We start from the raw sequence: 26,564 nt of genomic DNA, 5'->3' as shown, positions 1-26,564 counted from the left end.
ACTCACAGTCAGGTAGTGCCTGACACTGAATGTCCCTGCCTGCTCCAGAGCGGTGAGCCCAGCACGAGTCTTGGAGGAGATCAGAACACCATTTTTCTCCCAGGCGACATTCACGAAGTCCGGGTAGAATCCAGTGATCAAACACTCGAGTGTGGCTGTGTTCTTACTCTTCATCTCTTCTTCTGCTGGGGGCAGCAGTCTAACTGTGGGACTTTTTGGGTTCACTGGAACAAATGGGTAAACACGGGAAGCGTTAAAATTTTCCCCCTCAAGCCTACCAAAGTCAGGAGATTAATTTCTGATTGTTTGCCCACCTTTTGCTCTGCTTATCCGTTTTGACACCGGTGCAGACGAGGCAGCACCATGCACGGAGCACACAAACTCCACCCCGCTCTCCCATTCCTCTGCACTGGTTCGAAGTTGGCTGACGATAATGTGCAGGCTCCCTTCCCTTGTGGGCGGATAAGTCAAAACTCCATCACTTCTACTCTTGTCACTCACTTCCCAGAGGATCTGGATTGGGCTCGGATCAGAACAGACCACTGAGCACTCCAGGGTAGCCGTCTTGTTCATCCAAACCTCTCTGATGGAAGGATTTCGGATCAAGACAGTCATTTCTGGGAATGGGAAAGGGGAAAAGTTCAGAGAAATCGAAACAAAAACAGAAAATGCTGGAGAAACTCAACAGGTCTGATAGCATCCGTGGAGAGATGGGGCTTCCCATTCCAAACACAAAGAGATTTGGGAGTCCTTGTTCAAGATTCTCTCGAGGTTAATGTGCAATTCAGTCGGCAGTTAGGAAGACAAATGCAATGTTAGCATTCATGTCGAGAGGGCGAGAATACAAGGGCAGGGATGTACTGTTGAGGGTGTGTAAGGCTCTGGTCAGACCCTATTCGGAATGTTGTGAGCATTTTGGGCCCCGTATCTCAGGAAGGGTGTGTTGGCCTCGGAAAGGGTCCAGAGGAGATTCACAAGAATGATCCCTGGAATGAAGAGCTTGTCGTATGAGGAACCTGGATCACATCAGGCTTAGAATCCTCATCCTAATGTTCCATTGGCTTCAACTCTCCTGACCTCAGTAATCTTCTCCATTCCTACAGCCGTCCAGAAACTCTGTATAATTCTAGTCTCTGGTATCCTTCGCTCGCTTTCCACCCAGCATTGGTGGACGTTCCTTCAACCATCTGGGCCCCAATCTCTGCAACTTACCTCCAAACCTCAGCGACTTCTCACCTCTCTCCCCTCGTTTGAGACTCTCCTTAAAGCCTCTCTCTCTTCGGCCAAGCTTTCAGTATCTCACAATATGTTCTCCTTCTGGCTCAGTGTCAGCTCCCCTTTGGTTTTGTTCCTGTCAGGCCCTTTGGAATGGTTTGCTGCATTGATGGCGCTATATCAATGCACATTGCCATTGATGGTAATTCCTTGTGAAAGAAGGTGGTTGGTTTGTGTTGGGAGAACAACCCCCAGAAATCAGAGGAAGTAACACAAGTTCCCTCTTCCTGGAGGTTGGGATTATTTCTGCATAACATGTACTTTCCCCAGTTTCATTCAGAGTTACTGGCCTGGGAAGATAACGCTTGAATTGTTCCCATTTTCTGATTTATCTTCATCTTTCAATTCATTCGTGGGACATGGGCGTTGCTGGCTGGCCAGCATTTATTGCCCATCCCTAGTTGCCCTTGTTCAGAGGGCAGTTGAGAGTCAACCACATTGCTGTGGCTCTGAACTCACATATAGGTCAGACCAGGTAAGGAAGGCAGATTGCCTTCCCTAAAGGACATCAGTGAACCAGATGAGATTGGAAACCAAGGCTCCTTCTCAGGCTGAAGAAACAGATCCTGTTGTCAGGGTTTTGAAGAAGGGGAAAGTGATCAACATTTAGCAGGTTATCTGATCACCATGTTGTGATATTGGCACGTCCGCTACGACTCTCACCAACATTTACAGATGCACCATCGAAAGCATCCTTTCTGCTTGTAATGACAGCTTGGTATGGGATCCTGCTCTGCCCAAGACCACAAGGAATTACAGGGATTGTGAATCTAGCTCAATCCATCACACAAACCAGCCTCCCATCCATTGACTCTGTCTACACTTCCCACTGCCTCTGCAAAGAGCCAAAATAATTAAGGACCCCCCACGTACCAAGGACATTCTCTCTTCCACCTTCTTCCGTCAGGGAAAAGATACAAAAGTCTGAGGTCACGTACCGACCGACTCAAGAACAGCTTCTTCCCTGCTGCTGTCAGACTTTTGAATGGACCTACCTCGCATTAAGTTGATCTTTCTCTACACCCTCACTGTGACTGTAACACTACATTCTGCACCCTCTCCTTTCCTTCTCTATGAATGGTATGCTTTGTCTGTATAGTGTGCAAGGAACAATACTTTTCACTGTATCCCAAGATATGTGACAATAATAAATCAAATCAAACCAAACTGTCTGTGTGGAGTTTGCACATTCTCCTCGTGTCTGCGTGGGTTTCCTCCGGGTGCTCCGGTTTCCTCCCACAGTCCAAAGATGTGCGGGTAAGGTTAATTGGCCATGCTAAAAAATTGCCCCTTCGTATCCTGGGATGTGTAGGTTAGAGGGATTAGCGGGTAAATGCGTAGGGATATGGGGATAGGGCCTGGGTGGGATTGTGGTCGGGGCAGACTCGATGGGCCAAAGGGCCTCTTTCTGCACTGTAGGGTTCTATGTTCTATGTTCTAAATTAGTTGACATTTTCCTTGCATTGACCCTGTGTCTACACCTGATGGAAAGTACTTCACAAGTTGCATTTCCACCTGGAACTGGAAGAGTTGCAGATTAAGCCGTACACATTTTCACTCCCCCTCCCGTGTTCCGGGAAATTGGGAGAAGCACACAGCCCGAGAAATCAGCTCAGTCCTGCCTTTTCAGGATCTGAAAGGGACCGGATCATGTTGATGTTGACAAGCTGACTCACCTTGTCCAGAACGGTCACAGGAAATTGACCTGAGTTGCGAGGGGGTGGGTGCGGTCTGAGAGTCATACAGCACAGAAAAGGCCTTTCAGCCCATCGAGTCTGCACCAATAATACCCACCAGTAAACACACGCTAATCCCATTTTCCAGCACTTGTCCCACATCCTTGAATGTTAGGGAGGTGGATTCTCCCCTTCCACCCCCACGGGAATCATAGCGAGCAGGTGTGGGGGAGGTGGGGTGGACCACGCAATGGTCTATTGACTCGGGGTGGCGGGGTGGGGAGGTGGTCTCTGGATTTGGAGTGAGTGTAGCTGGAAAATCCCACCCATGATGGTTCAAGTGCCCATCCAAATATTTTTGAAAGGTTGTAAGGTTTCCAGCCTCCACTACTTTCCCAGACAGTGAATTCCAGGTTCCCACCGCCTCCTGTGTGATTTTCTTTTCTCAAATCCCCTCTGAATCTCCTAACCCTTACTCTAAAACTCTGTTCCCTCCTGATTGAGGGATGAGGGGTTTGTCGTACGAAGAGCGATTGAACAGTTTAGGCATCGACTCTCTGGAATTTAGAAGGATGATGGATGATCAAATTGAGGGGTACAAGATGATGAAAGGTATGGATAAAGTAGACGTGGAGAGGATGCTTCCTCTTGTGGGACATTCTGGGACGAGTGGTCAGAGTCTAAGGAGAAGGGGTAGCAAATTTAAAACAGAGTTGAGGAGAAACTACTTCTCCCAAAGGGTTGTGAATCTGTGGAATTTGCTACCCCAAAGTGTGGTGGATACTGGGACAGTGAGTCAATTTAAGGAGGGGTTAGACTGATTTTAATTGGTGATGGGGTGAAGGGTTATGGGGAGAATGCCGTAATGATTGACTCCTCAACTCACTCAAACACCCACTGCATAAACACGCGGACATTGTCCGTGTTAAACTTCCTGACCCTCACAGAGTTTACAGCCTCAGGGATTAACAGTGTTAACTTTGGAGTTGGGGCTCCAGGGTCATACCTTGGATGATCTTCACTGTCTTGCGGCTGTTGAAGTGGGAGGGTGGGTGAGACACAGCGCAGGTGAAGGCTGAGCCTTTCCTCCACTCCTCTGTACTCACAGTCAGGTAGTGCCTGACACTGAATGTCCCTGCCTGCTCCAGAGCGGTGAGCCCAGCACGAGTCTTGGAGGAGATCAGAACACCATCTTTCTCCCAGGTGACATTCACGAAGTCCGGGTAGAATCCAGTGATCAAACACTCGAGTGTGGCTGTGTTCTTACTCTTCATCTCTTCTTCTGCTGGGGGCAGCAGTCTAACTGTGGGACTTTTTGGGTTCACTGGAACAAATGGGTAAACACGGGAAGCGTTAAAATTTTCCCCCTCAAGCCTACCAAAGTCAGGAGATTAATTTCTGATTGTTTGCCCACCTTTTGCTCTGCTTATCCGTTTTGACACCGGTGCAGACGAGGCAGCACCATGCACGGAGCACACAAACTCCACCCCGCTCTCCCATTCCTCTGCACTGGTTCGAAGTTGGCTGACGATAATGTGCAGGCTCCCTTCCCTTGTGGGCGGATAAGTCAAAACTCCGTCACTTCTACTCTTGTCACTCACTTCCCAGAGGATCTGGATTGGGCTCGGATCAGAACAGACCACTGAGCACTCCAGGGTAGCCGTCTTGTTCATCCAAACCTCTCTGATGGAAGGATTTCGGATCAAGACAGTCATTTCTGGGAATGGGAAAGGGGAAAAGTTCAGAGAAATCGAAACAAAAACAGAAAATGCTGGAGAAACTCAACAGGTCTGATAGCATCCGTGGAGAGATGGGGCTTCCCATTCCAAACACAAGGAGATTTGGGAGTCCTTGTTCAAGATTCTCTCGAGGTTAATGTGCAATTCAGTCGGCAGTTAGGAAGACAAATGCAATGTTAGCATTCATGTCAAGACGGCGAGAATACGAGGGCAGGGATGCACTGTTGAGGGTGTATAAGGCTCTGGTCAGACCCTATTCGGAATGTTGTGAGCATTTTGGGCCCCGTATCTCAGGAAGGGTGTGTTGGCCTCGGAAAGGGTCCAGAGGAGATTCACAAGAATGATCCCTGGAATGAAGAGCTTGTCGTATGAGGAACCTGGATCACATCAGGCTTAGAATCCTCATCCTAATGTTCCATTGGCTTCAACTCTCCTGATCTCAGTAATCTTCTCCATTCCTACAGCCGTCCAGAAACTCTGTATAACTCTAGTCTCTGGTACATCCTTCGCTCGCTTTCCACCCAGCATCGGTGGATGTTCCTTCAACCATCTGGGCCCCAATCTCTGCAACTTACCTCCAAACCTCAGCGACTTCTCACCTCTCTCCCCTCGTTTGAGACTCTCCTTAAAGCCTCTCTCTGATTCAGCCAAGCTTTCAGTATATCACAATATGTTCTCCTTCTGGCTCAGTGTCAGCTCCCCTTTGGTTTTGTTCCTGTCAGGCCCTTTGGAATGGTTTGCTGCATTGATGGCGCTATATCAATGCATATTGCCATTGACGGTAATTCCATGTGAAAGAAGGTGGTTGGTTTGTATTGGGAGAACAACCCCCAGAAATCAGAGGAAGTAACACAAGTTCCCTCTTCCTGGAGGTTGGGATTATTTCTGCATCACATGTACTTTCCCCAGTTCCATTCAGACTTACAGGCCTGGGAAGATAACGCTTGAATTGTTCCCATTTTCTGATTTATCTTCATCTTTCAATTCATTCGTGGGACATGGGCGTTGCTGGCTGGCCAGCATTTATTGCCCATCCCTAGTTGCCCTTGTTCAGAGGGCAGTTGAGAGTCAACCACATTGCTGTGGCTCTGAACTCACATATAGGTCAGACCAGGTAAGGAAGGCAGATTGCCTTCCCTAAAGGACATCAGTGAACCAGATGAGATCGGAAACCAAGGCTCCTTCTCAGGCTGAAGAAACAGATCCTGTTGTCAGGGTTTTGAAGAAGGGGAAAGTGATCAACATTTAGCAGGTTATCTGATCACCATGTTGTGATGTTGGCACGTCCGCTACGACTCTCACCAACATTGACAGATGCACCATCGAAAGCATCCTTTCTGCTTGTAATGACAGCTTGGTATGGGATCCTGCTCTGCCCAAGACCACAAGGAATTACAGGGATTGTGAATCTAGCTCAATCCATCACACAAACCAGCCTCCCATCCATTGACTCTGTCTACACTTCCCACTGCCTCTGCAAAGCAGCCAGAATAATTAAGGACCCCCCACGTACCCCGGACATTCTCTCTTCCACCTTCTTCCGTCGGGGAAAAGATACAAAAGTCTGAGGTCACATACCGACCGATTCAAGAACAGCTTCTTCCCTGCTGCTGTCAGGCTTTTGAATGGACCTACCTCGCATTAAGTTGATCTTTCTCTACACCCTCGCTATGACTGTAACACTACATTCTGTACTCTCTCCTTTCCTTCTCTATGAATGGTATGCTTTGTCTGTGTAGTGTGCAAGGAACAATACTTTTCACTATATCCCAAGATATGTGACAATAATAAATCAAATCAAACCAAACTGTCTGTGTGGAGTTTGCACATTCTCCTCGTGTCTGCGTGGGTTTCCTCCGGGTGCTCCGGTTTCCTCCCACAGTCCAAAGATGTGCGGGTAAGGTTAATTGGCCATGCTAAAAAATTGCCCCTTCGTATCCTGGGATGTGTAGGTTAGAGGGATTAGCGGGTAAATGCGTAGGGATATGGGGATAGGGCCTGGGTGGGATTGTGGTCGGGGCAGACTCGATGGGCCAAAGGGCCTCTTTCTGCACTGTAGGGTTCTATGTTCTATGTTCTAAATTAGTTGACATTTTCCTTGCATTGACCCTGTGTCTACACCTGATGGAAAGTACTTCACAAGTTGCATTTCCACGTGGAACTGGAAGAGTTGCAGATTAAGCCATACACATTTCCACTCCCCCTCCCGTGTTCTGGGAAATTGGGAGAAGCACACAGCCCGAGAAATCAGCTCAGTCCTGCCTTTTCAGGATCTGAAAGGGACCGGATCATGTTGATGTTGACAAGCTGACTCACCTTGTCCAGAATGGTCACAGGAAATTGACCTGAGTTGCATGGGGGTGGGTGCGGTCTGAGAGTCATACAGCACAGAAAAGGCCTTTCAGCCCATCGAGTCTGCACCAACAATAAGCACCAGAAAACACACGCTAATCCCATTTTCCAGCACTTGTCCCATATCCTTGAATGTTACGGAGGGGGACTCTCCCCTCCCACCCCCACGGGAATCATAGCGAGCAGGTGTGGGGGAGGGGGGGTGGACCACGCAAAGGTCTATTGACTCGGGGTGGCGGGGTGGGGAGGTGGTCTCTGGATTTGGAGTGAGTGTAGCTGGAAAATCCCACCCATGATGGTTCAAGTGCCCATCCAAATATTTTTGAAAGGTTGTAAGGTTTCCAGCCTCCACTACCTTCCCAGGCAGTGAATTCCAGATTCCCACCACCTCCTGTGTGATTTTCTTTTCTCAATTCCCTCTGAATCTCCTAACCCTTACTCTAAAACTCTGTTCCCTCCTGATTGAGGGATGAGGGGTTTGTCGTACGAAGAGAGATTGAACAGTTTAGGCATCGACTCTCTGGAATTCAGAAGGATGAGGGAAGATCAAATTGAGGTGTACAAGATGATAAAAGGTATGGATAAAGTAGACGTGGAGAGGATGTTTCCTCTTGTGGGACATTCTGGGACGAGAGGTCAGAGTCTAAGGAGAAGGGGTAGCAAATTTAAAACAGAGTTGAACAAAGAACAAAACAGCCCGGGAAACAGGCCCTTCGGCCCAACGAGCCCGTGCCGCCATTTTAACACTACCAGTCCCCCCCTCCATCCATGACCCTTATCTATTGTTTTATAAGAACATAAGAAATAGGAGCAGGAGTAGGCCATCTAGCCCCTCGAGCCTGCCCCTCCATTCAGTAAGATCATGGCTGATCTGTCATGGCTCAGTTCCACTTTCCCGCCCTCTCCCCATAACCCTTAATCCCCTCTCTTATCAAAAACCTATCAACCCGCGTCTTAAAAATAATGAGCGAGGCAGCCTCCACCACTTCAACGGGCAGAGAATTCCAGAGATTCACCACCCTTTGAGTGAAGAAGTTCCTCCTCAACTCCGTTCTAAACCGCCCCCCCTTTATCTTGCAGCTGTGCCCTCTAGTCCTACTGTCCTTTCTGAGTGGGAAGAACCTCTCCACCTCTATCCTATCCATCCCATTCATCATCTTATACGTCTCAATGAGATCTCCCCTCATTCTTCTAAACTCTAACGAGTACAAGCCTAGTTTATTCAGCCTCTCCTCATAATTCAACCCCCTCAACTCCGGTATCAGCCTAGTAAACCTCCTCTGTGCTCCCTCCAAGGCCAAAATATCCTTGCGTAAGTGCGGCGACCAAAACTGCACACAGTACTCCAGCTGCGGCCTCACCAGTGCCCTGTACAGTTGCAGCAAGACCTCCCTACTTTTATATTCAGTCCCCCTCGCTATGAAGGCCAGCATCCCATTCGCCTTCCTGACCACCTGCTGCACCTGCAAGCTGGGTTTTTGCGACTCATGCACAAGGACCCCGAGGTCCCTCTGCACCGTCGCCTGCTGCAGTTTTTCGCCATGTAAGTAATAGTCCTTCTTACCATTATTCCTCCCAAAGTGGACAACTTCACACTTGCCAACATTAAATTCCATTTGCCAGTTCCAGGCCCATTCGCCCAGCCTATCTAGATCCTTCTGCAGACTTTCCACGCCCTCCGCACAATTTGCCGTTCCACCAATCTTGGTGTTCCACCAATCTTGGTGTCATCAGCGTTATGGCCATCCACATTGAGGGAAACTAATTTAGGGACAATTTATTACTGCCAATCAGCCTAATCGCACATCTTTGGGGTGTGGGAGGAAACCGGAGCACCCGGAGAAAACCCACGCAAGCTCGGGGAGAATGCGCAAACTCCCACAGACACTGCCCCAAATCCATGTGCCTGCACAGCAATCAGTGATCGTCACTGAGCTGTCGTCTTGCACAGTATCTGGTCCAGTTTAAGCACAGTTTAAGTTGAGGAGAAACTACTTCTCCCAAAGGGTTGTGAATCTGTGGAATTTGCTACCCCAAAGTGTGGTGGATACTGGGACAGTGAGTCAATTTAAGGAGGGGTTAGACTGATTTTTAACTGGTAATGAGTTGAAGGGTTACGGGGAGAATACAGGAATGATTAACTCCTCAACCCAGGAGAACATCTGCTCCCTACTCACCCTATCTAAACTCCTCATAATCTGATACACCTCAATCCCCCTCAGCCTTCTCTGATCTAAAGAAAGTGATCCAAGCTTATCCAGTCTCTCCTTATGGCTCAAATACTCCATTCCCAGGCAGCACCCTGGTGAACCTCCTCTGCACCCTCTCCAGTGCGATCACATCCTTCCTATAGTGAGGTGGCCAGAACTACACCCATTACTCCAGCTGTGGCCTCACCAACGCTCTGTACGGCTCCAACATGACCTCCTTGCTCTTCTACTGTTTACCATGTCTGATAAAAGCAAGTGATGGAGGGTGGGGGAGTTCTATCGAAAAGGAAAATGTGGGGAATGAATTGATGAGTAGTCAGTTGGGTGATTTCTGGAGCAGGCTCAGGAAACGGTGAGGCCAATCCCGGCCATTTCTTCAAACGCAAAACTGGAAAGATTTCCTGGATAAAGCAGCGTTTGGGAGGCAGTAGAAAAGGAAACATTGGGAGCTGATTTGAACTGTGGATGGGATTCGATGTGTTGGGTATCAGATGGGACGTATCAGCTGGACCACTTCACACCCAGCCCCATCTTCATTTGGAGTCACAGAGAGTCCCATTGGATAAGGGCGGGAAACAGACAGTGACCCAATTCCAGCAGTTTCCCTCTGCTTCCTGCATTCCATTCAAATTACTCCCCTTAAGTGTCAAAACACCAAACACTGAACATTTTACCCCCTCACTGCAGGCTTGTTATTGGGGACAATGATTCTGAACTGAGGGAGAGTCTTTGCCCATGAAGTGAACACGAGTCTGAATTACTGACGGGATATTCCTTTCCTCTCTCAGACACCACTTACCTTCTCGGTATCTCAAACTGATCCGCTGATTGAAGTTCGAAGGTGCGTGGGTCACTTGACAAACATAGTCATCTCCGTTCTTCCAATCCGTCACAGTGACTGTCAGGTAAGAGACTGTTTCGAATGTATCACTGGATCTCCACGACGTGGAAGGTAATAAAACATCATTGACTTGCTTTTGTCCGGCTTTAGTCCAGGAAACCTGTACGCTGTTGGGATAGAATCCGGATATCACACATCCTAGGACAGCAGTGGTTTGGTTGTAGACAGTCTCCGGGGATGGAACCAGCGGGATGAGCTTGGGGGCTGTGGAATATTGCAATATTTCAGATTACACAATTATTTTGGCCAGAGAAAGAACAAAGAACAAAGAAAATTCCAGTACAGGAACAGGGCCTTCGACCCTCCACACCTGCACTGACCGTGCTGCCCCGACTGAGCTAAAACCCCCTGCGCTTCCTGGGACCGAATCCCTCTATTCCCATCCTATTCATGTATTCGTCCAGACACCCCTTAAAACTCACTATTGTATCTGCTTCCACTACCTCCCCCAGCAGTGAGTTTCAAGCACCCCACCCATCCTCTATATCAAAAACTTGTCCTGTATATCTCCCTTAAACCTTCCCCTTCACACCTCAAACCTGTGCCCCCTAGTAATTGACTCTTCCACCCTGGGGAAAAAGCTTTTGATTGTCTACTCTGACCATGCCCTTCATAATCTTGTCAACTTCACCATGTGGACAAGACGCTTTCAATTCCCTCAATATCGAAAGCAACCACCCCGAAAACAGCCCCTTCCAATGATGATGTTGATTTTCCCGTGAGCATGTTGACATGATGAGAAGAACCGTGACTGTTAAAGGATGCTGCGATTGGGTGAGCTGGCAGTACACCTGGCGTCTGCCAAGCGGATACAGAGCAAAGCAAATGGAAGTTGAGGTGTAACTGATCTTCACTGATCATGAAGCAGACTGAAGGAGCTGACTGGCCTCTACCTATTCATGTATTCCTTTTATTCCTTCATGGGTCATGGGCGTCCTGGTTGGCCAGCATTTACTGTCCATCCAGAGGGCAACTGAGAGTCAACCACATTGCTGTGGCTCTGGAGTCAGGTGTAGGCCAGACTGGGTAAGGACAACAAATTTCCTTCCCTAAAGGACATTAGTGAACCAGGTGGGGTTTTCCAACAATCGACAATGGTTTCATGGTCAACAGGAGATTCTTAATTCCAGATTTTTTTATTGAATTCAAATTCCACCATCTGCTGTGGCGGGATTTGAACCCGGGTCCTCGAAACACTAGCTGTGTTTCTGGATTAATCATCTAGCCATAATACCACCAGGCCATTGTCTCCCAGGACAGTGTAGATTGTACATGGGCTGTGGATGGAGATTAAATGGGTGATAATCCCAGGACAGTGTAGATTGTACATGGGCTGTGGATGGAGATTAAATGGGTGATAATCCCAGGACAATGTAGATTGTATATGGGCTGTGGAAGGAGATTAAATGGGTGATAATCCCAGGACAATGTAGATTGTACATGGGCTGTGGAAGGAGATTAAATGGGTGATAATCCCAGGACAATGTAGATTGTACATGGGCTGTGGAAGGAGATTAAATGGGTGATAATCCCAGGACAGTGTAGATTGTACATGGGCTGTGGATGGAGATTAAATGGGTGATAATCCCAGGACAGTGTAGATTGTACATGTGATAGTGATAATACCACGTCTCCCCTGTATCCATGTACAGGGGTAGATGGAGACAGACTGTTTCCATTGGCAGGAGGATTAGTAGTGACAGATTTAAGATAATTTAGAGAATAAACCCAGTAGGCATGAGAAAGCTGTTCTTTCTCAACACAGCTGGTCTGTTTGCATTGGGACTGCACTGCCTGAAAGGAAGTGTCTTCAAGAAATAAGGTTGTAATTTTCAAAAGGGAATTGGCTAATTTCTTGGAAGATGGAAAATTTCCTGCGATATGTGGAATGAGCAGGGGAGTGGGACTAATTTGCTATCTCAGATAATGCTGCCACAGGTATGATGGATTGAATGGCCTTCCTCTGTCCTGTATGATTTTAAGACTCAGGATCTTACACCGAGTTGGGGCAAAGGGTTAGGCTGTAAAATTATTCTGGAGTTAGGTCCGCTCCATGTCTACTTCTGGACATTATGGCATCATTCACCTGTTGTACTCCAACCCCAACATCCAGCTTCACTGGTTTCCATAGAACTGAATATTGAGCATGCGATATCACAGGTGTCTACATTGTTTCCCAGCCATTGTCCAATTTGGTCTGGTTTCTCACTGAGCTTCGTTTAGTCACCAGCAGCACTGCTAGTAGACAGAGGTGGAGTAAATGGTTCCACAAGTTCATAACATATATGAGCAGAATTAGGCTATTTGGCCCATTGAGTCTGCTCCACCATTCGATTGTGACTGATATGCTCCTCATCCTCATTTTCCTGCCTTCTCCACATAACCCTTCAACCCATTACCAATTAAAAATTTGTCTTAACTCCTCCTTAAATTGACTCACTGTCCCAGCATCCACCGCACTTTGGGGTAGTGAATTCCACAGATTCATAATCCTTTGGGAGAAGCAGTTTCTCCTCCAACTGTTTTAAATTTGCCACCCCTTATCCTCGGACCTCTCATCCTAGACTGCCCCACAAGTGGAAGCATCCGCTCCACATCTACTTTATCCATACCCCTTATAATCTTGTAGACCTCAATTTGATCTTCCCTCATTCTTCTAAATTCCAGAGAGTAGAGGCCTAAACTGTTCAATCTCTCTTTATACAACAAACCCCCTCATCTCTGGAATCAATCAAATGAACGTCCTAAATGGATAAATGGACATAAAATCCATTTGATTGTGCTTTGTTGTGTTAGTAGTAGCGCAGTTGGCGTACAGGGATCGAATATTCATTCAGGTTCTATTTGTGACAACCTCCTACATTGGTTGCTGAAGGTTCCTATTCTAATGTCATCCCCTGATAGCAGTTTGGTTTGCAACAGTAAATAATAAGTACTAACGTTTAGGTTGAGGTTTTTGGATCTCAGCTTTCACCATTGTGTTGGAGTTGTAGCCCGCCTTGCAGTGGTAGACCCGATTGGCGTTCCAATCCGATGCAGAGACTTTGAGCACACTGCTCATTGTGTATTTCATGTTTTGCCCCAAAGTCGCCGGATACTTTATGATTCCAGTATTGATGTCCCCGCTGCTACTGGACCATCTCTGATTGATGCTCTCAGGCTGAAAGTCCTTGACCAGACAGAGCAGGCTGATTTCATCTTGGTTGGAGCTTGTGCCACAGGAAGAGCTGGAGATGTAAACTGATGGTCTGACCTGGACATCTGAAATGTGAATAGATGTACACTGATAAGCTCAGTAAACAAATAAGACCATAAGACCATCAGACATTGGAGCAGAATTAGGCCACTCGGCCCATCAAGTCTGCTCCACCATTCAATCGTGGCTGATATTTTTCTCATCCTCATTCTCCTGCCTTTTCCCCATAACCCCTGACCCCCTTATTAATCAAGAACCTATCTATCTCTGTCCTAAAAACACTCAATGACCTGGCCTCCACAGCCTTCTGTGGCAAAGAGTCCCACAGATTTACCACTCTAGCTGAAGAAATTCCTCCTCATCTCTGTTTTAAAGGATCGTCCCTTTAGCCTGAGGTTGTGCCCTCTGCTTCTAGTTTTTCCTCCTAGTGGAAACATCCTCTCCATGTCCACTCTATCCAGGCCTCGTAGTATCCTGTAAGTTTCAAAAAGATCCCCCCCCTCATCCTTCTAAAATCCAACGGGTACAGACTCAGAGTCTTCAACCCGTTCCTCATACGACAAGCTCTTCAATCCAGGGATCATTCTTGTGAACCTCCTCTGGGCCCTTTCCAAGGCCCAGCACATCCTTCCTTAGATACGGGGACCCAAAACTGCTCACAAATGGGGGTCTGACCAGAGCCTTATACAGCCTCAGAAGTCCATCCCTGCTCTTGTATTCGAGCCCTCTTGACATGAATGCTAACATTGCATTTGCCTTCCTAACCACCAACTGAATCTGCACATTAAGTTGAAGAGAATCTTGAACAAGGACTCCCAAGTCCCTTTGTGTTTCTGATTTCCTCAGCATTTTCCCATTTAGAAAATAGTCTGTGCCTCCATTCCTTCTTCCAAATGCGTTACAATGCGTACAAGCATGTAAATTTAGGGCAAGAGAGGCCACTTGGTGCTTCGAGCCCACTCTGTCATTCAGTACAATTGTGAGCAATAGGTAAAGATGTTGTTAACACATATATTTGTAGAGCATAGAGAAATAGGTTAAAGTTAAATAGATTGGATATAGTTAGGCATATTGATAACCCACTTTATGGAAACAACTGTGAGTTTAGTCACAAACATAGGACATAAGGTTCGATGCTGCTAACACAGCAATAATTACGGATAATAAAAAGACTGCCTGTAATGTAGAGATAACATCAGAGATGTGATGTGCAGTGAAGCATACACCACATCCTGCAGGAATGTAAGAGGCCCACGTTATAAAAAGCAAATGGTCTGCAAGATGTGTTGTTTATACAACTAAGCATAAAAGGGGGAAGGGGTCACTGAGATAGTCGGGACAGCAGTGATTAAGTTGGCAAAGGATTGATTACTGCCAATCTGAACTGGACATGTAACAGTGTTGGATAAGATGGATGAGTTTGCTAATGCACTCTTGTGATAACAGGAGACATTGTTAGATGAGGAGTAGAGGTGATAGGAACTTAGGGCACCTCGAGCCAATAGGGGAATGTCAACACATAGATGGGACAGGGACCACCAATTAGGGGAGAACATCACATTGCAAAGCCATCACAATGCTTGTAAAAAAGGTATAAAATGTGCTGCAAATCTATGTGAGGTGTGCCTATTTCGCTAGACACCCGGTCTTGCAAGAACGTCAAATAAAATCTTGCTCCTTCAGAACTTGACTTGACTAAATTGTTTAACTGTGAGCTGTGTTTCTCACACAATCATGGCTCATATCATTTTAAACTCAACCCCACATTCCAACCTACCCCCAATCACCAATGCCCTGTATAACTGAATCATTACCTCTCTAACTTCATGTTCAATTCCCCCCCATAATAAACAATCAAATTCTATTCCTTTCCTAATTACTCACTGTACCTTCAGACTAACATCTTGTGATCAACGCACAAGGCCACCGGATTGCTCTGTGTCTCACAGCTCTGCAATCTCTCACCATTGAAGTAAAGTGGCCAGCTTCCACCTTCTTCCATTGGGAAAAAGATACAAAAGTCTGAGGTCACGTACCGACCGACTCAAGAACAGCTTCTTCCCTGCTGCTGTCAGACTTTTGAATGGACCTACCTCGCATTAAGTTGATCTTTCTCTACACCCTCCCTGTGACTGTAACACTACATTCTGCACCCTCTCCTTTCCTTCTCTATGAACAGTATGCTTTGTCTGTATAGAGCACAAGAAACAATATTTTTCACTGTATGTTAATACAGGTAACAATAATAAACCAAATCAAATTATATAATTTGTAGAAAGTTGAGAGCCCAGCACTGATCCCTGTGACACGTCACTCACTACATTCTGCCAAACTCAAAGGACTCATTTATGCAACATTCTATTTCCTGTTAGCTCGCCAATCTTCTGTCTATGCCAATATGTTACCCCTTTCACCAGGAGCTTTGTTTTCTACAGTAACCTTTGGTGCGGCACTTTATCAAATCCTTCTTGACATCTAAGTATAGCACATCCACCAGTTCCCCTTTACCCACAGGACCATGTTACTTCAAAGAGAACAAAGAACAAAGGAAATTACAGCATAGGAACAGGCCCTTCGGCCCTCCAAGCCTGCACTGACAATGCTGCCCGACTGAACTATTCATGTACTTGTTAAAATGCACCTTAAAACTCACTATCGTATCTGCTTCCACTACTCCCCCCAGCAGCGAGTTCCAGGCACCCACCACTGTCTATGTAAAAAACTTGCCTTGTACATCTCCTTTAAACCTTGCCCCTCGCATCTTAAACCTGTGCCCCCTAGTAGTTGACTCTTCCACCCTGGGAAAAAGCTCCTGACTATCCACTCTGTCCATGCCCCTCATAATCTTGTAGATTTCTATCAGGTCGCCCCTCAACCTCCCGTCGTTCCAGTAAGAACAAACCAAGTTTCTCCAACCTCTTCTCATAGCTAATGCCCTCCATACCAGGCAACATCCTGGTAAATCTTTTCCCCAAAGCCTCCACATCAATGCCCCAGCAGATGAAGACAAGCATGCCATCTGCCTTCTAGCTAGGGTGCAGAGAAAGATCAACTTAATGCGAGGTAGGTCCATTCAAAAGTCTGACGGCAACAGGGAAGAAGCTGTTCGTGAGGTGTTTGGTACGTGACCTCAGACTTTTGCATTCTTTTCCCCAAAGGAAGAAGGTGGAAGAGAGACTGTCCGGGATGCGTGGGGTCATAGATGGGAGGCTGGTTTGTATGATGGACTGGGCTACATTCATGAACTTTTGTAGTTCCTTGCAGCCTTGGGCAAAGCAGGAGCCCATACCAAACTGTGATCCAACCAGAAAAAATGCTTTCTATGGGGCATTTGTAAAAGTTGGTGAGAATTGTAGCTGACATGTCAGATTTCTTTAGTCTTCTGAGAAAGTATTGGTGTTTGTGGGCTTTCTTAACTATAGTGTCGGCATGGGGGACCAGAACAGGTTGTTGGTGATCTGGACACCTAAAAACCTGAAGCTCTCAACCCTCCCTATTTCGTTCTACTTCATCTGCCATCCCCTTCATTTCCATTATTAATTCCCCAGAATCACTTTCTATCGGACTAACGTTCATTTTGTTCACTCATTTCTTTTTTATTTTCTACTGAAATGCTTGTTATCTGTTTTTCTGTTTCCAGCTTGCTTTCACTCATTCTGTAATTTTTCTCTCATTAACCTGGTAGCCATTCTTTGCTGGTTTTTATATTGTGTCCACTCTTCTGACCTGTTACAAGTTTAAATTTTTTCTTTAAGATTGATAGTAGGACGCTACCAGGACTTGATGGTCTGAGTTTTGATGGTTTGATGGTGACTAGTGGAGTGCCTCAGGGGTCGGTGCTGGGGCCTCAGCTATTTACCGTTTATATAGATGATCTGGAGGAGGGAACCGAGTGTAGGGTGTCGAAATTTGCTGATGACACCAAGATTGGAGGAAAGGCAAATTGTGTGGAGGGTGTGGAGAGTCTACAGAAGGATCTAGATAGGCTGGGCGAATGGGCCAGGAAATGGCAAATGGAATTTAATGTTGGCAAGTGCGAGGTGGTCCACTTTGGTAGGAATAATGGTAGGAAGGATTATCACTTACGTGGCGAAAAACTGCAGCAGGCGACGGTGCAGAGGGACCTCGGGGTCCTTGTGCATGAGTCGCAAAAACCCAGCTTGCAGGTGCAGCAGGTGATCAGGAAGGCGAATGGGATGCTGGCCTTCGTAGCGAGGGGGATTGAATATAAAAGTAGGGAGGTCTTGCTGCTGCTTTATAGGGCATTGGTGAGGCCGCAGCTGGAGTACTGTGTGCAGTTTTGGGCGCCGTACTTACGCAAGGATATTTTGGCCTTGGAGGGAGTGCAGAGGAGGTTTACTAGGCTGATACCAGAGTTGAGGGGGTTGAGCTATGAGGAGAGGCTGAATAAACTAGGCTTGTACTCGTTAGAGTTTAGAAGAATGAGGGGAGATCTCATTGAGACGTACAAGATGATGAATGGGATGGATAGGATAGAGGTGGAGAGACTCTTCCCGCTCAGAAAGGATAATAGGACTAGGGGACACAGCCTCAAGATAAAGGGGAGGCGGTTTAGAACGGAGTTGAGGAGGAACTTCTTCACTCAAAGGGTGGTGAATCTCTGGAATTCTCTGCCTGTTGAAGTGGTGGAGGCTTCCTCGCTAAATATTTTTAAGACGTGGGTTGATGGGTTTTTGATAAGAGAGGGGATTAAGGGTTATGGGGAGAGGACGGGAATGTGGAACTGAGCCACGACAGATCAGCCATGATCTTATTGAATGGCGGGGCAGGCTCGAAGGGCTAGATGGCCTACTCCTGCTCCTATTTCTTATGAGTTATCAGGAGAGGTTGGATAGATTGGGACTTTTTTCTCTGGAGCGTAGGATGCTTTGGGGTGATCTCATAGAGATCTATAAAATAATGAGGGGCACAGATCAGCTGGATGGTCAATATCTTTTCCCAAAGGTAGGGGAGTCTAAAACTAGAGGGCATAGGTTTAAGGTGAGAGAGGAGAGATACAAACGGGTCCAGAGGGGCAATGTTTTCACACAGAGGGTGGTGAGTGTCTGGAACGAGCTGCCAGAGGCAGTAGTAGAGGTGGGTACAATTTTGTCTTTTAAAAAGTGTAACTTTTTAAAAAGTTACATGGGTAAGATGGGTATAGAGGGATATGGGCCAAAGGCGGGCAATTGGGACTAGCAGTGGTTAAAAAAGGGGCGGTGTGGACAAGTTGGGCCGAAGGGCCTGTTTCCATGCTGTAAACCTCTGTGACTCTATGATAGACACTACCATTAATTTTCTTTAACTAACCAAGGATGGTGGGCTTTCCCTTTAGAGTTTCTTTCTTGTTGGAATGTATTTATTCTGCGCAGTCTGAAATATGTCTTTAAATGTCTGTCACTGCTTCTCTGTTGACCTTAATTTAAATCGCTGGTTCACTTTAACTACGTCTGCTTTCATGCCCTCATAATTGTCCTTATTTCAGTTTAAAACACTGGTCTTAGACTCACTCCTGTCTCCCTCAAACTGAAGGTTAAATTCAGTCATATTATGATCACTGCCACCTCATAACAACTTCACTGTTTTTAGTTGTCCAGATCACTAACAACCTGTCCTGATGCCCCCCAAGCTGACGCTATAGTTAAGAAAGCTCACTAAAGCATCTACTTTCTCAGAAGGCTAAGGAAATTTGTCATGTCCTTTATGACTCTCACCAACTTTTACAGATGTCCCATAGAAAGCATTCTTTCTGGTTGTATCAGAGCTTGGTCTGGGCACCTGCTCTGTCCAAGATCACAAGAAACTACAAAGGGTGGTGAATGTAGCCCCAATCCATCAGGCAAACCAGCCTCCCATCCATTGACTCTGTCTACACTTGCTGCTTCAGCAAAGCAGGCAACATAATTAAGGACCCCCGCACCCCGGACATTCTCTCTTCCACCTTCTTCCATCTGGAAAAAGATACAAAAGTCTGGTACACTTACCAACCGATTCAAGAACAGCTTCTTTGATTTGATTTGATTTGATTGATTATTGTCACATGCATTAACAGACAGTGAGAAGTGTTGTTTCTTGTGCCCTATACGACAAAGCATACTGTTCATAGAGAAGGAAACAAGAGAGTGCAGAATGTAGTGTTACAGTCATAGTTAGGGTGTAGAGAAAGATCAACTTAATGCGAGGTAGGTCCATTCAAAAGTCTGGCAGCAGCAGGGAAGAAGCTGTTCCTGAGTCGGTCGGTACGTGACCTCAGACTTTTGTATCTTTTTCCCAAAGGAAGAAGGTGGAAGAGAGAATGTCCGGGGTGCGTGGTGGGGGAGGGGGGGGGGTCCTTAATTATACCAGCTGCTTTTCCCCGAGGCAGCAGGAAGTGTAGACAGAGTCAATGGATGGGAGGCTGGTTTGCATGATGGATTGGGCTACATTCACCACCCTTTTGTAGTTCCTTGCTTCTTCCCTGTTGCTGGCAGACTTTTGAATGGACCTACCTTGCATTAAATTGATCTTTCTCTACACCCTAGGTATGACTGCAACACTACCTTCTGCACCCTCTCTTTCCTTCTCTTTGTCATAGAATCATAGAGGTTTACAGCATGGAACCAGGCCCTTCAGCTCAACTTGTCCATGCCACCCTTTTTTTTTAAACCCTGAAGCTAATCCCAATTGCCCGCATTTGGCCCATATCCCTCTATACCCATCTTATCCATGGAACTATCTAAATGTGTTTTAAAAGATAAAATTGTACCCGCCTCTATTACTACCTCTAGAAGCTTGTTCCAGACACTCACCACCCTCTGTGGGAAAGAATTGCCCCTCTGGACACTTTTGTGTCTCTCCCCTCTCACCTTAAACCTATGCCCTCTGGTTTTAGACTCCCCTACCTTTGGGGAAAAGATATTGACTATCTGGCTGATCTGTGCTCCTCATTATCTTATAGCCCACTATAAGATCACCCCTCAGACTCCTACGCTCCAGAGTAAAAATCTCAGTCTATCCAGCCTCTCCGTATAACTCAAACCATCAAGTCCCGGTAGCATCCTAGTAAATCTTTTCTGCACTCTTTCGAGTTTGATAATATCCTTTCTATAATAGAATGACCAGAACTGTACACAGTGTTCCAAGTGTGGCCTTACCAATGTCTTGTACAACTTCAACAAGACGTCCCAACTCCTGTATTCAATGTTCTGACTGATGAAACCAAGCATGCTGAAAACCTTCTTCACCACTCTGTCCACCTGTGATTCCACTTTCAAGGAGCTATCTCTTTGTTCTGTAACTCTCCCCAACACCCAACCATTAACTGAATAAGTCCTGCCCTGGTTCAGTCTACCAAAATGCATCACCCCACATTTGTCTAAATTAATCTCCAACTGCCATTCATTAGCCCACTGGCCCAATTGATCAAGATATACAGTATGCTTTGTCTGTATAGAGCACAAGAAACAATACTTTTCACTGTATGCCAATAGATGCGAAAATAATAAATCAAAAATCAAATCAACTATGATGTTGTTAATTTCATTATTATATAGCCTGATGCCTGGTTGGCTTTTGAACCTACCACAACAAAAATATTCTACCAACTGCTCATCTTAGGCTATCTCTGCCCAACTAATTTTCCAAACTGTATGTAAATTCAAATGCCCTGTTTTTAGCTGTGTTCCTTTCTAACAAGCTCCAGTTATTTCTTCATTTATACACCATGCTATTGTGTGTGGGTACTGTTGGGGGGGTTCTGTACCCCACCCCCAAAAGTGACTTCTTACCCTCATCATTCCTCACTTTTACCCAAACTGCTTTCCTGAACTTAAGTCATCCCTCTCTGTTGTAAGAACAAAAGAACTAGAAGCAGGAGCAGCCATCTGGCCCCTCGAACCTGCTCCGCCATTCAATAAGATCATGCCTGATCTTTTCATGGACTCAGCTCCACTTACCCGCCCACTCACCATAATCTTTAATTTCTTTACTGATCAAAACTTTACCTATCCTTGCCTTTGAAACATTCAATGAGGTAACCTCAACTGCTTCACTGGGCAGGGAACTCCACAGATTTGCAACCCTTTGTGTGAGGAAATTCCTTCTCAATTCAGTCCTAAATCTGCTCCCCCTTATTTTGAGGCCATGCCCCCTGGTTTTAATTTCACCCGCCAGTGGAAACAGCTTCCCTGCTTCTATCTTATCTACTCCTTTCATAATCTTATATGTTTCAATAAGATCTCCCCAGATTTTCTGAATTCCAATGAGTATAGCCCCAGTCTACTCAGTCTCTCCTCATAAGCCATACCTCTGAACTCCAGAATCAACCTAGTGAATCTCCTCTGCACCCCCTCCAGTGCCAGTATATCCTTTCTCAAGTAAGGAGACCAAAACTGTACACAGTAACTCAAGGTGTGGCCTCACCAGCACCTTATACAGCTGCAACATAACCTTGTTGTTTTTAAACTCCATCCCTCTTGCAATGAAGGACAAAATTCCATTTGCCTTCTTCATTCCCTGCTGCACCTACAAACCAACTCCTTGTGATTCTTGCACAAGGACACCCAGGTCCCTCTGCACAGCAGCATGCTGCAATTTTTTACCATTTAAATAATAGTCCATTTTGCTGTTATTCCGACCAAAATGGATGACCTCACATTTACCAACATTGTACTCCATCTGCCAGACCCTTGCCCAGACTATCTATATCCCTTTGCAGACTTCCAGCATCCTCTGCACACTTTGCTCTGCCACTCATCTTAGTGCCATCCCACCAAAAGGTTTTACTGCGTGCTTTTTGCAAAGCTCATTCACAGCGACATTGAGAAAAATTTTTCTTGGGGACATATTGAAGCCACCATTGGCTAGTTGTTAATTTAGTTGACTATGTTTTGTAACAACAAATTAATTTTGATCAAGTACAGAAAGATAGTTTATGAATGGCATGTGGGAGAATTTCATCTCCTTAACCCCAAATGGACCATGAATCTGTACCTGTAAAAGGATCTTGTTAACAAGATGTCCAACTTTAATACGGAATACTGTCTCCATAAATGGAACGATCAGAACACTCTGAATGTTCCACTGATTTTGTAATAAGCAATTTTATTCCTGCCGATTGGACTTAAAGTTTATTTATTAATCACAAGTAATGCTTACATTAACGCTACAGTGAAGTTACTGTGAAATTCCACTAGCCGCCACATTCAGGTGCCTGCTTGGGTCAATGCACCTAACCAGCACGTCTTTCAGACTGTGGGGGGAAACTGGAGCGCCCAGAGGAAACCCACCCAGACACGGGGAGAATGTGCAAACTCCATATAGACAGTGACCCAAGCCAGGAATCAAACCCAAGTCCCTGGCACTGTGAGGCAGCAGTGCTAACCCACTGTACCATCCGTGCCATCCCTGAAACTCATGGCGATTTTTAATTATCGAGATTATAAATTTACATGAAATTTCACACCAATTGTTTTAATCCAATAATTGCAAACCTTGATTCGGTCCACAGAAAAATCTGGTGCCAATAAATTTAAAATTAATCGATCTTTTACTGTTATTGTCTCGAGAAAGGTTCAACCACACAGAACCCTTCTAATTCTCAGTTCTCAACCCGTGAGTGTCAGTTCAAATTTGAGCTGAGATCTCAAAGGCAGGAGATGATTTAAACTCTCTGTTTAGAACTTGTAAGTCACAGAAAGCTTAACAGTTATTGTCAAAGCACAAATCACATCCTGATTCAATAAGACAATCCTGTTCCACACGCAGTCTGATTCCTGCCTGTCTGGGCAGCTCACTGCTTCATGCTCAGCTTGTTGGAATGAGATTTTTTTATAAACACAAGTCCCTGTTTCTCAATCTGTCTGAACCATTTCCCCTCCATAATCACTAAATTATCAACTGGAACATAGAACTTATTCTTTATACACCTAAAAACTGTTCCAGCAATGTTTGAACTGCAATAAATAACATTTTAAACCACCCTGAAACCAACAATTAAATCATGAGACAATTGCATGAAATATTTGAACTCAGATTAGAACAAAATCCGAACCCATCTGCAAATATCCTAAAATCCAAAATCACCAAACCTGTCCTAACATAATGTCCTGAAAACTATAATCTGAATCAAACAGAACACACTAAACAGATCCGGGAATCGGTATTCCATTCTGAGAATCGATTCTGTGGAGTTAAATCTTAACCCTTGAGAGTAAATCCAGTTATCAGATTTCAGCTCCAATTACTGGGTATGTTCTTGTCTCTACAGAAATCCATCTCTCTCAGAGAGAATCATTTAATTATTCCAAATATCTCACTGATTTCAGATAAATCACACATTACATCTGAACGATCAAATTCACCAATAACACAAATTAAAGAAAATAAGTATTAGATAAGGAAGGAATTGAGAAGTTTCTCTTACCTGAAGTCACTTCCACGAAGGTTCCACTCCCCCAATAATCAAGATAGTCACTGTGCTCTGTCTGCTCATTCACCCAATACAATAACTGAACTTGTCCACAATATGTAATAATCTCAGGGTAATGTAAACTTAAACCACGTTTTAACCCAGAGCAGCAGTTTGCTGGATTTGGCTCTGAAACTTCATCCTAATCCTGTTCCAAATGTATGAATAAATGAAGTATTTTCGCAGTTTTCCTGTCTGCGAACACCAGCTCCTACGTTTTACCGAGAAACAGAATTGCCTCCTTTTTGTCTTTTATGTTCCCAGAAATCAATATTTTCCTCCAACGATCCGAGTCAGTGCTGAGATATTTCACTCTGGGAAACAGGAATGTGGAATCCATGGACACAGACTCTGATACACGCGGTCATTTGTACAGGGGGGAGTTTGTGTCAAGCTCTCTATCACTGTGAGCGTATCACAGTGCTTCACCCCAGGTCATAAACCACAGGTATAAGATCCAGCCCAAAATAAAATATCCCAGACAGGCAGCCAGAAGCTTTATTAACTCCTCAGTCTGTATCTGTGTGTCCCCCACACACCGGGTGTCAAACTCAGGGTCTTTCAGGACTTTACAGGAAGATGAGATGATCCACAAGGAGTTTTCATTGTTCTGCATCCTCTCGCTGTTACTCATTGTTCTTTCTCTTTTTCAATAATATCCTAAAAGAAGTTGTTCACATTCCCAGATTATTGAATCAGGATCAGATTTATATCCACGGGCCATGAGATAAAGGTCGGTAATATCACCCGAAAACTCCAGTTTAAATAACTTTCCTGTGGCAGGTTTTTGAACGGAGGATTCCCCCATCTCTCTCACTGTGCCACCCAGTATAGACACTGTGATACACAGCCATACATTAACCTCCACTCCTTTCACTGTCACTGAATCCAGTCCCTTCACCTTGAATCCACACCCTACACTGCGACAAGTGAGCAATCCTGTTCTCTGATTTACACTGACACTGGTTTGAGCTGTGATGTCTCAGTGGTTCTGTCCCTGGATCAGTGGGTCTAATAATCTGGGGAATGTGCTGATGTTCAACCTCTCCATGGGAGTTTGGGAATTTCTGGGAGACCTGGGAGAAAAGCCGGGATGGGTAAAAGTGACCGTGAGGCTGTCGGATTGTCACACAAAACCCAACTGGTTTAGTCCTGGACTTTAGGGAGGAAATCTGCTCTGGTCTCTGGGTGACTCCAGTCCCACACTCAATGAGGTTGACCCTCTGAAGGGGTCAGTGAGGCTCTCATTTACCATCACCTTCTCAGGGTAAAAAGGGACAGGGGACAAGTGTGAGAACTGACAGTGACTCCTTCATCCTGCCGCTGTCACTCACTGAGGTTTCCTCCTTTCCAATAATATCCTCAAAGAAAGTTGTTCACATTCCCAGATTATTGAATCAGGATCTGATTTATATCCACGGGCCATGAGATAAAGGTCGGTAATATCACCCGAAAACCCCAGTTTAAATAACTTTCCTGTGGCAGGTTTTTGAATGGAGGATTCCCCCATCTCTCTCACTGTGCCACCCAGTATAGACACTGTGATACACAGCCGTACATTAACCTCCACTCCTTTCACTGTCACTGAATCCAGTCCCTTCACATTGAATTCACACCCCACACTGCGACAAGTGAGCAATCCTGCTCTCTGATTTACACTGACACTGGTTTGAGCTGTGATGTCTCAGACAGTGATCCAAGCCGGGAATCGAACCCAGGTCCCTGGCGCTGTGAAGCACAGTGCTAACCACAGTGTCACCGTGCTGTCCACATCTCCCATTTCCAGGGGCGGCAGATCCCAGCACAATGAGGATGGGAATAAATCTGTGCTGATAATTGAGGGTGAGCGATCATTCCTCCCCTTTCACTCCTTCCACTGACTGCAGATTGTATCTCTGAGATTTTGTACCAGTCCAGCCCTGCTTCCTCTCGCTGTGTCTCTGGCACAGTAATAGATGGCGGTGTCATCCGCTCTCAGATTGGTGATTTCTATGTAAGCGGTGTTGCTGACAGCAGAAGGGGTAAATCGACCTTCAATTCCAGGCGCGAACCGTCCAGGGCTAGAATCATGGTACAGTAACCACTCCAGCCCTTTCCCAGGGACCTGCTTCACCCAGCTTATGTAGTAGCTACTGAGGCTGAACCCACTGAATGCACAGGAGAGTCTGACTGTCTCCCCCGGCTTTTTCACAACAGACTCGGGCTGGGTCAGCACGACATCAGACCGGACACCTGTTAATAAAAGAGAGAAAGAAGAGAGTTAACTTTAATAAACCCCGCTGGATAAACAGATGATCAAAGAATCCCTGAATAATCAGACTGTGTGGGGATAAAGCCCCGACACCTCTCACCTGTCAGACACAACAGAAGGACACAGAGATAAGGAGCAGTCCCCATCGTCCTGTGTATTCAGACACACACGGACACTCCAGAAACCGGCTGCCTCACAGTCACTTTGTTTGGAGCTGGAGTCAGTGCTGTTTAAATAGGGAAGTGGAGTGAGTGAGGGTCCCACAGCACAAACTACAGCTCCACCCACTGAAACCAGAAGCTTCCTGTCCCCGCCTCCAGCAGAGATTTCAATCCTCAACAAGTTATTTACTGATCCAACAGGCAGCAAATCAGCAGCAATAATAAGATTCAAGATCCAATCACACTTTCTACTATTTATTTCAACATTAAACAGTTTGAGGAGATCAGATAACCTGTGAGACTGCACTTATATATCTCTACCTGAGATAGGGACTGAGAGACAGTCAGTGTGCAGA

At 45.8% G+C, this 26,564-nt stretch overlaps 1 protein-coding gene across 1 annotated transcript in view; it reads right to left on the bottom strand.

Annotated features, from left to right (window-relative positions):
- Positions 1 to 26,193, bottom strand: part of LOC145338656 (immunoglobulin mu heavy chain-like) — a 42,762-nt gene extending 16,569 nt beyond the window's left edge. Inside the window, exons 1-8 of the mRNA XM_080183048.1 lie at positions 26,148 to 26,193; positions 25,730 to 26,028; positions 23,752 to 23,815; positions 13,094 to 13,444; positions 10,052 to 10,357; positions 4,366 to 4,668; positions 3,958 to 4,275; positions 315 to 617 (exon numbers count right to left, since the gene is read on the bottom strand). Coding sequence (XP_080039174.1) covers positions 315 to 617; positions 3,958 to 4,275; positions 4,366 to 4,668; positions 10,052 to 10,357; positions 13,094 to 13,444; positions 23,752 to 23,815; positions 25,730 to 26,028; positions 26,148 to 26,193 — 1,990 coding nt within the window. The remainder of the gene's footprint in view (positions 1 to 314; positions 618 to 3,957; positions 4,276 to 4,365; positions 4,669 to 10,051; positions 10,358 to 13,093; positions 13,445 to 23,751; positions 23,816 to 25,729; positions 26,029 to 26,147) is intronic.
- Positions 26,194 to 26,564: the final 371 nt, after the last annotated feature.

Source organism: Carcharhinus amblyrhynchos, unplaced genomic scaffold (genome assembly GCF_965287045.1).
Source record: "Carcharhinus amblyrhynchos unplaced genomic scaffold, sCarAmb.v2.hapA chromosome_131, whole genome shotgun sequence".
Taxonomy (NCBI): domain Eukaryota; kingdom Metazoa; phylum Chordata; class Chondrichthyes; order Carcharhiniformes; family Carcharhinidae; genus Carcharhinus; species Carcharhinus amblyrhynchos.
The sequence above is the reverse complement of the archived record's forward strand: the minus strand, read 5'-3'. Positions and strand labels throughout refer to the sequence as shown.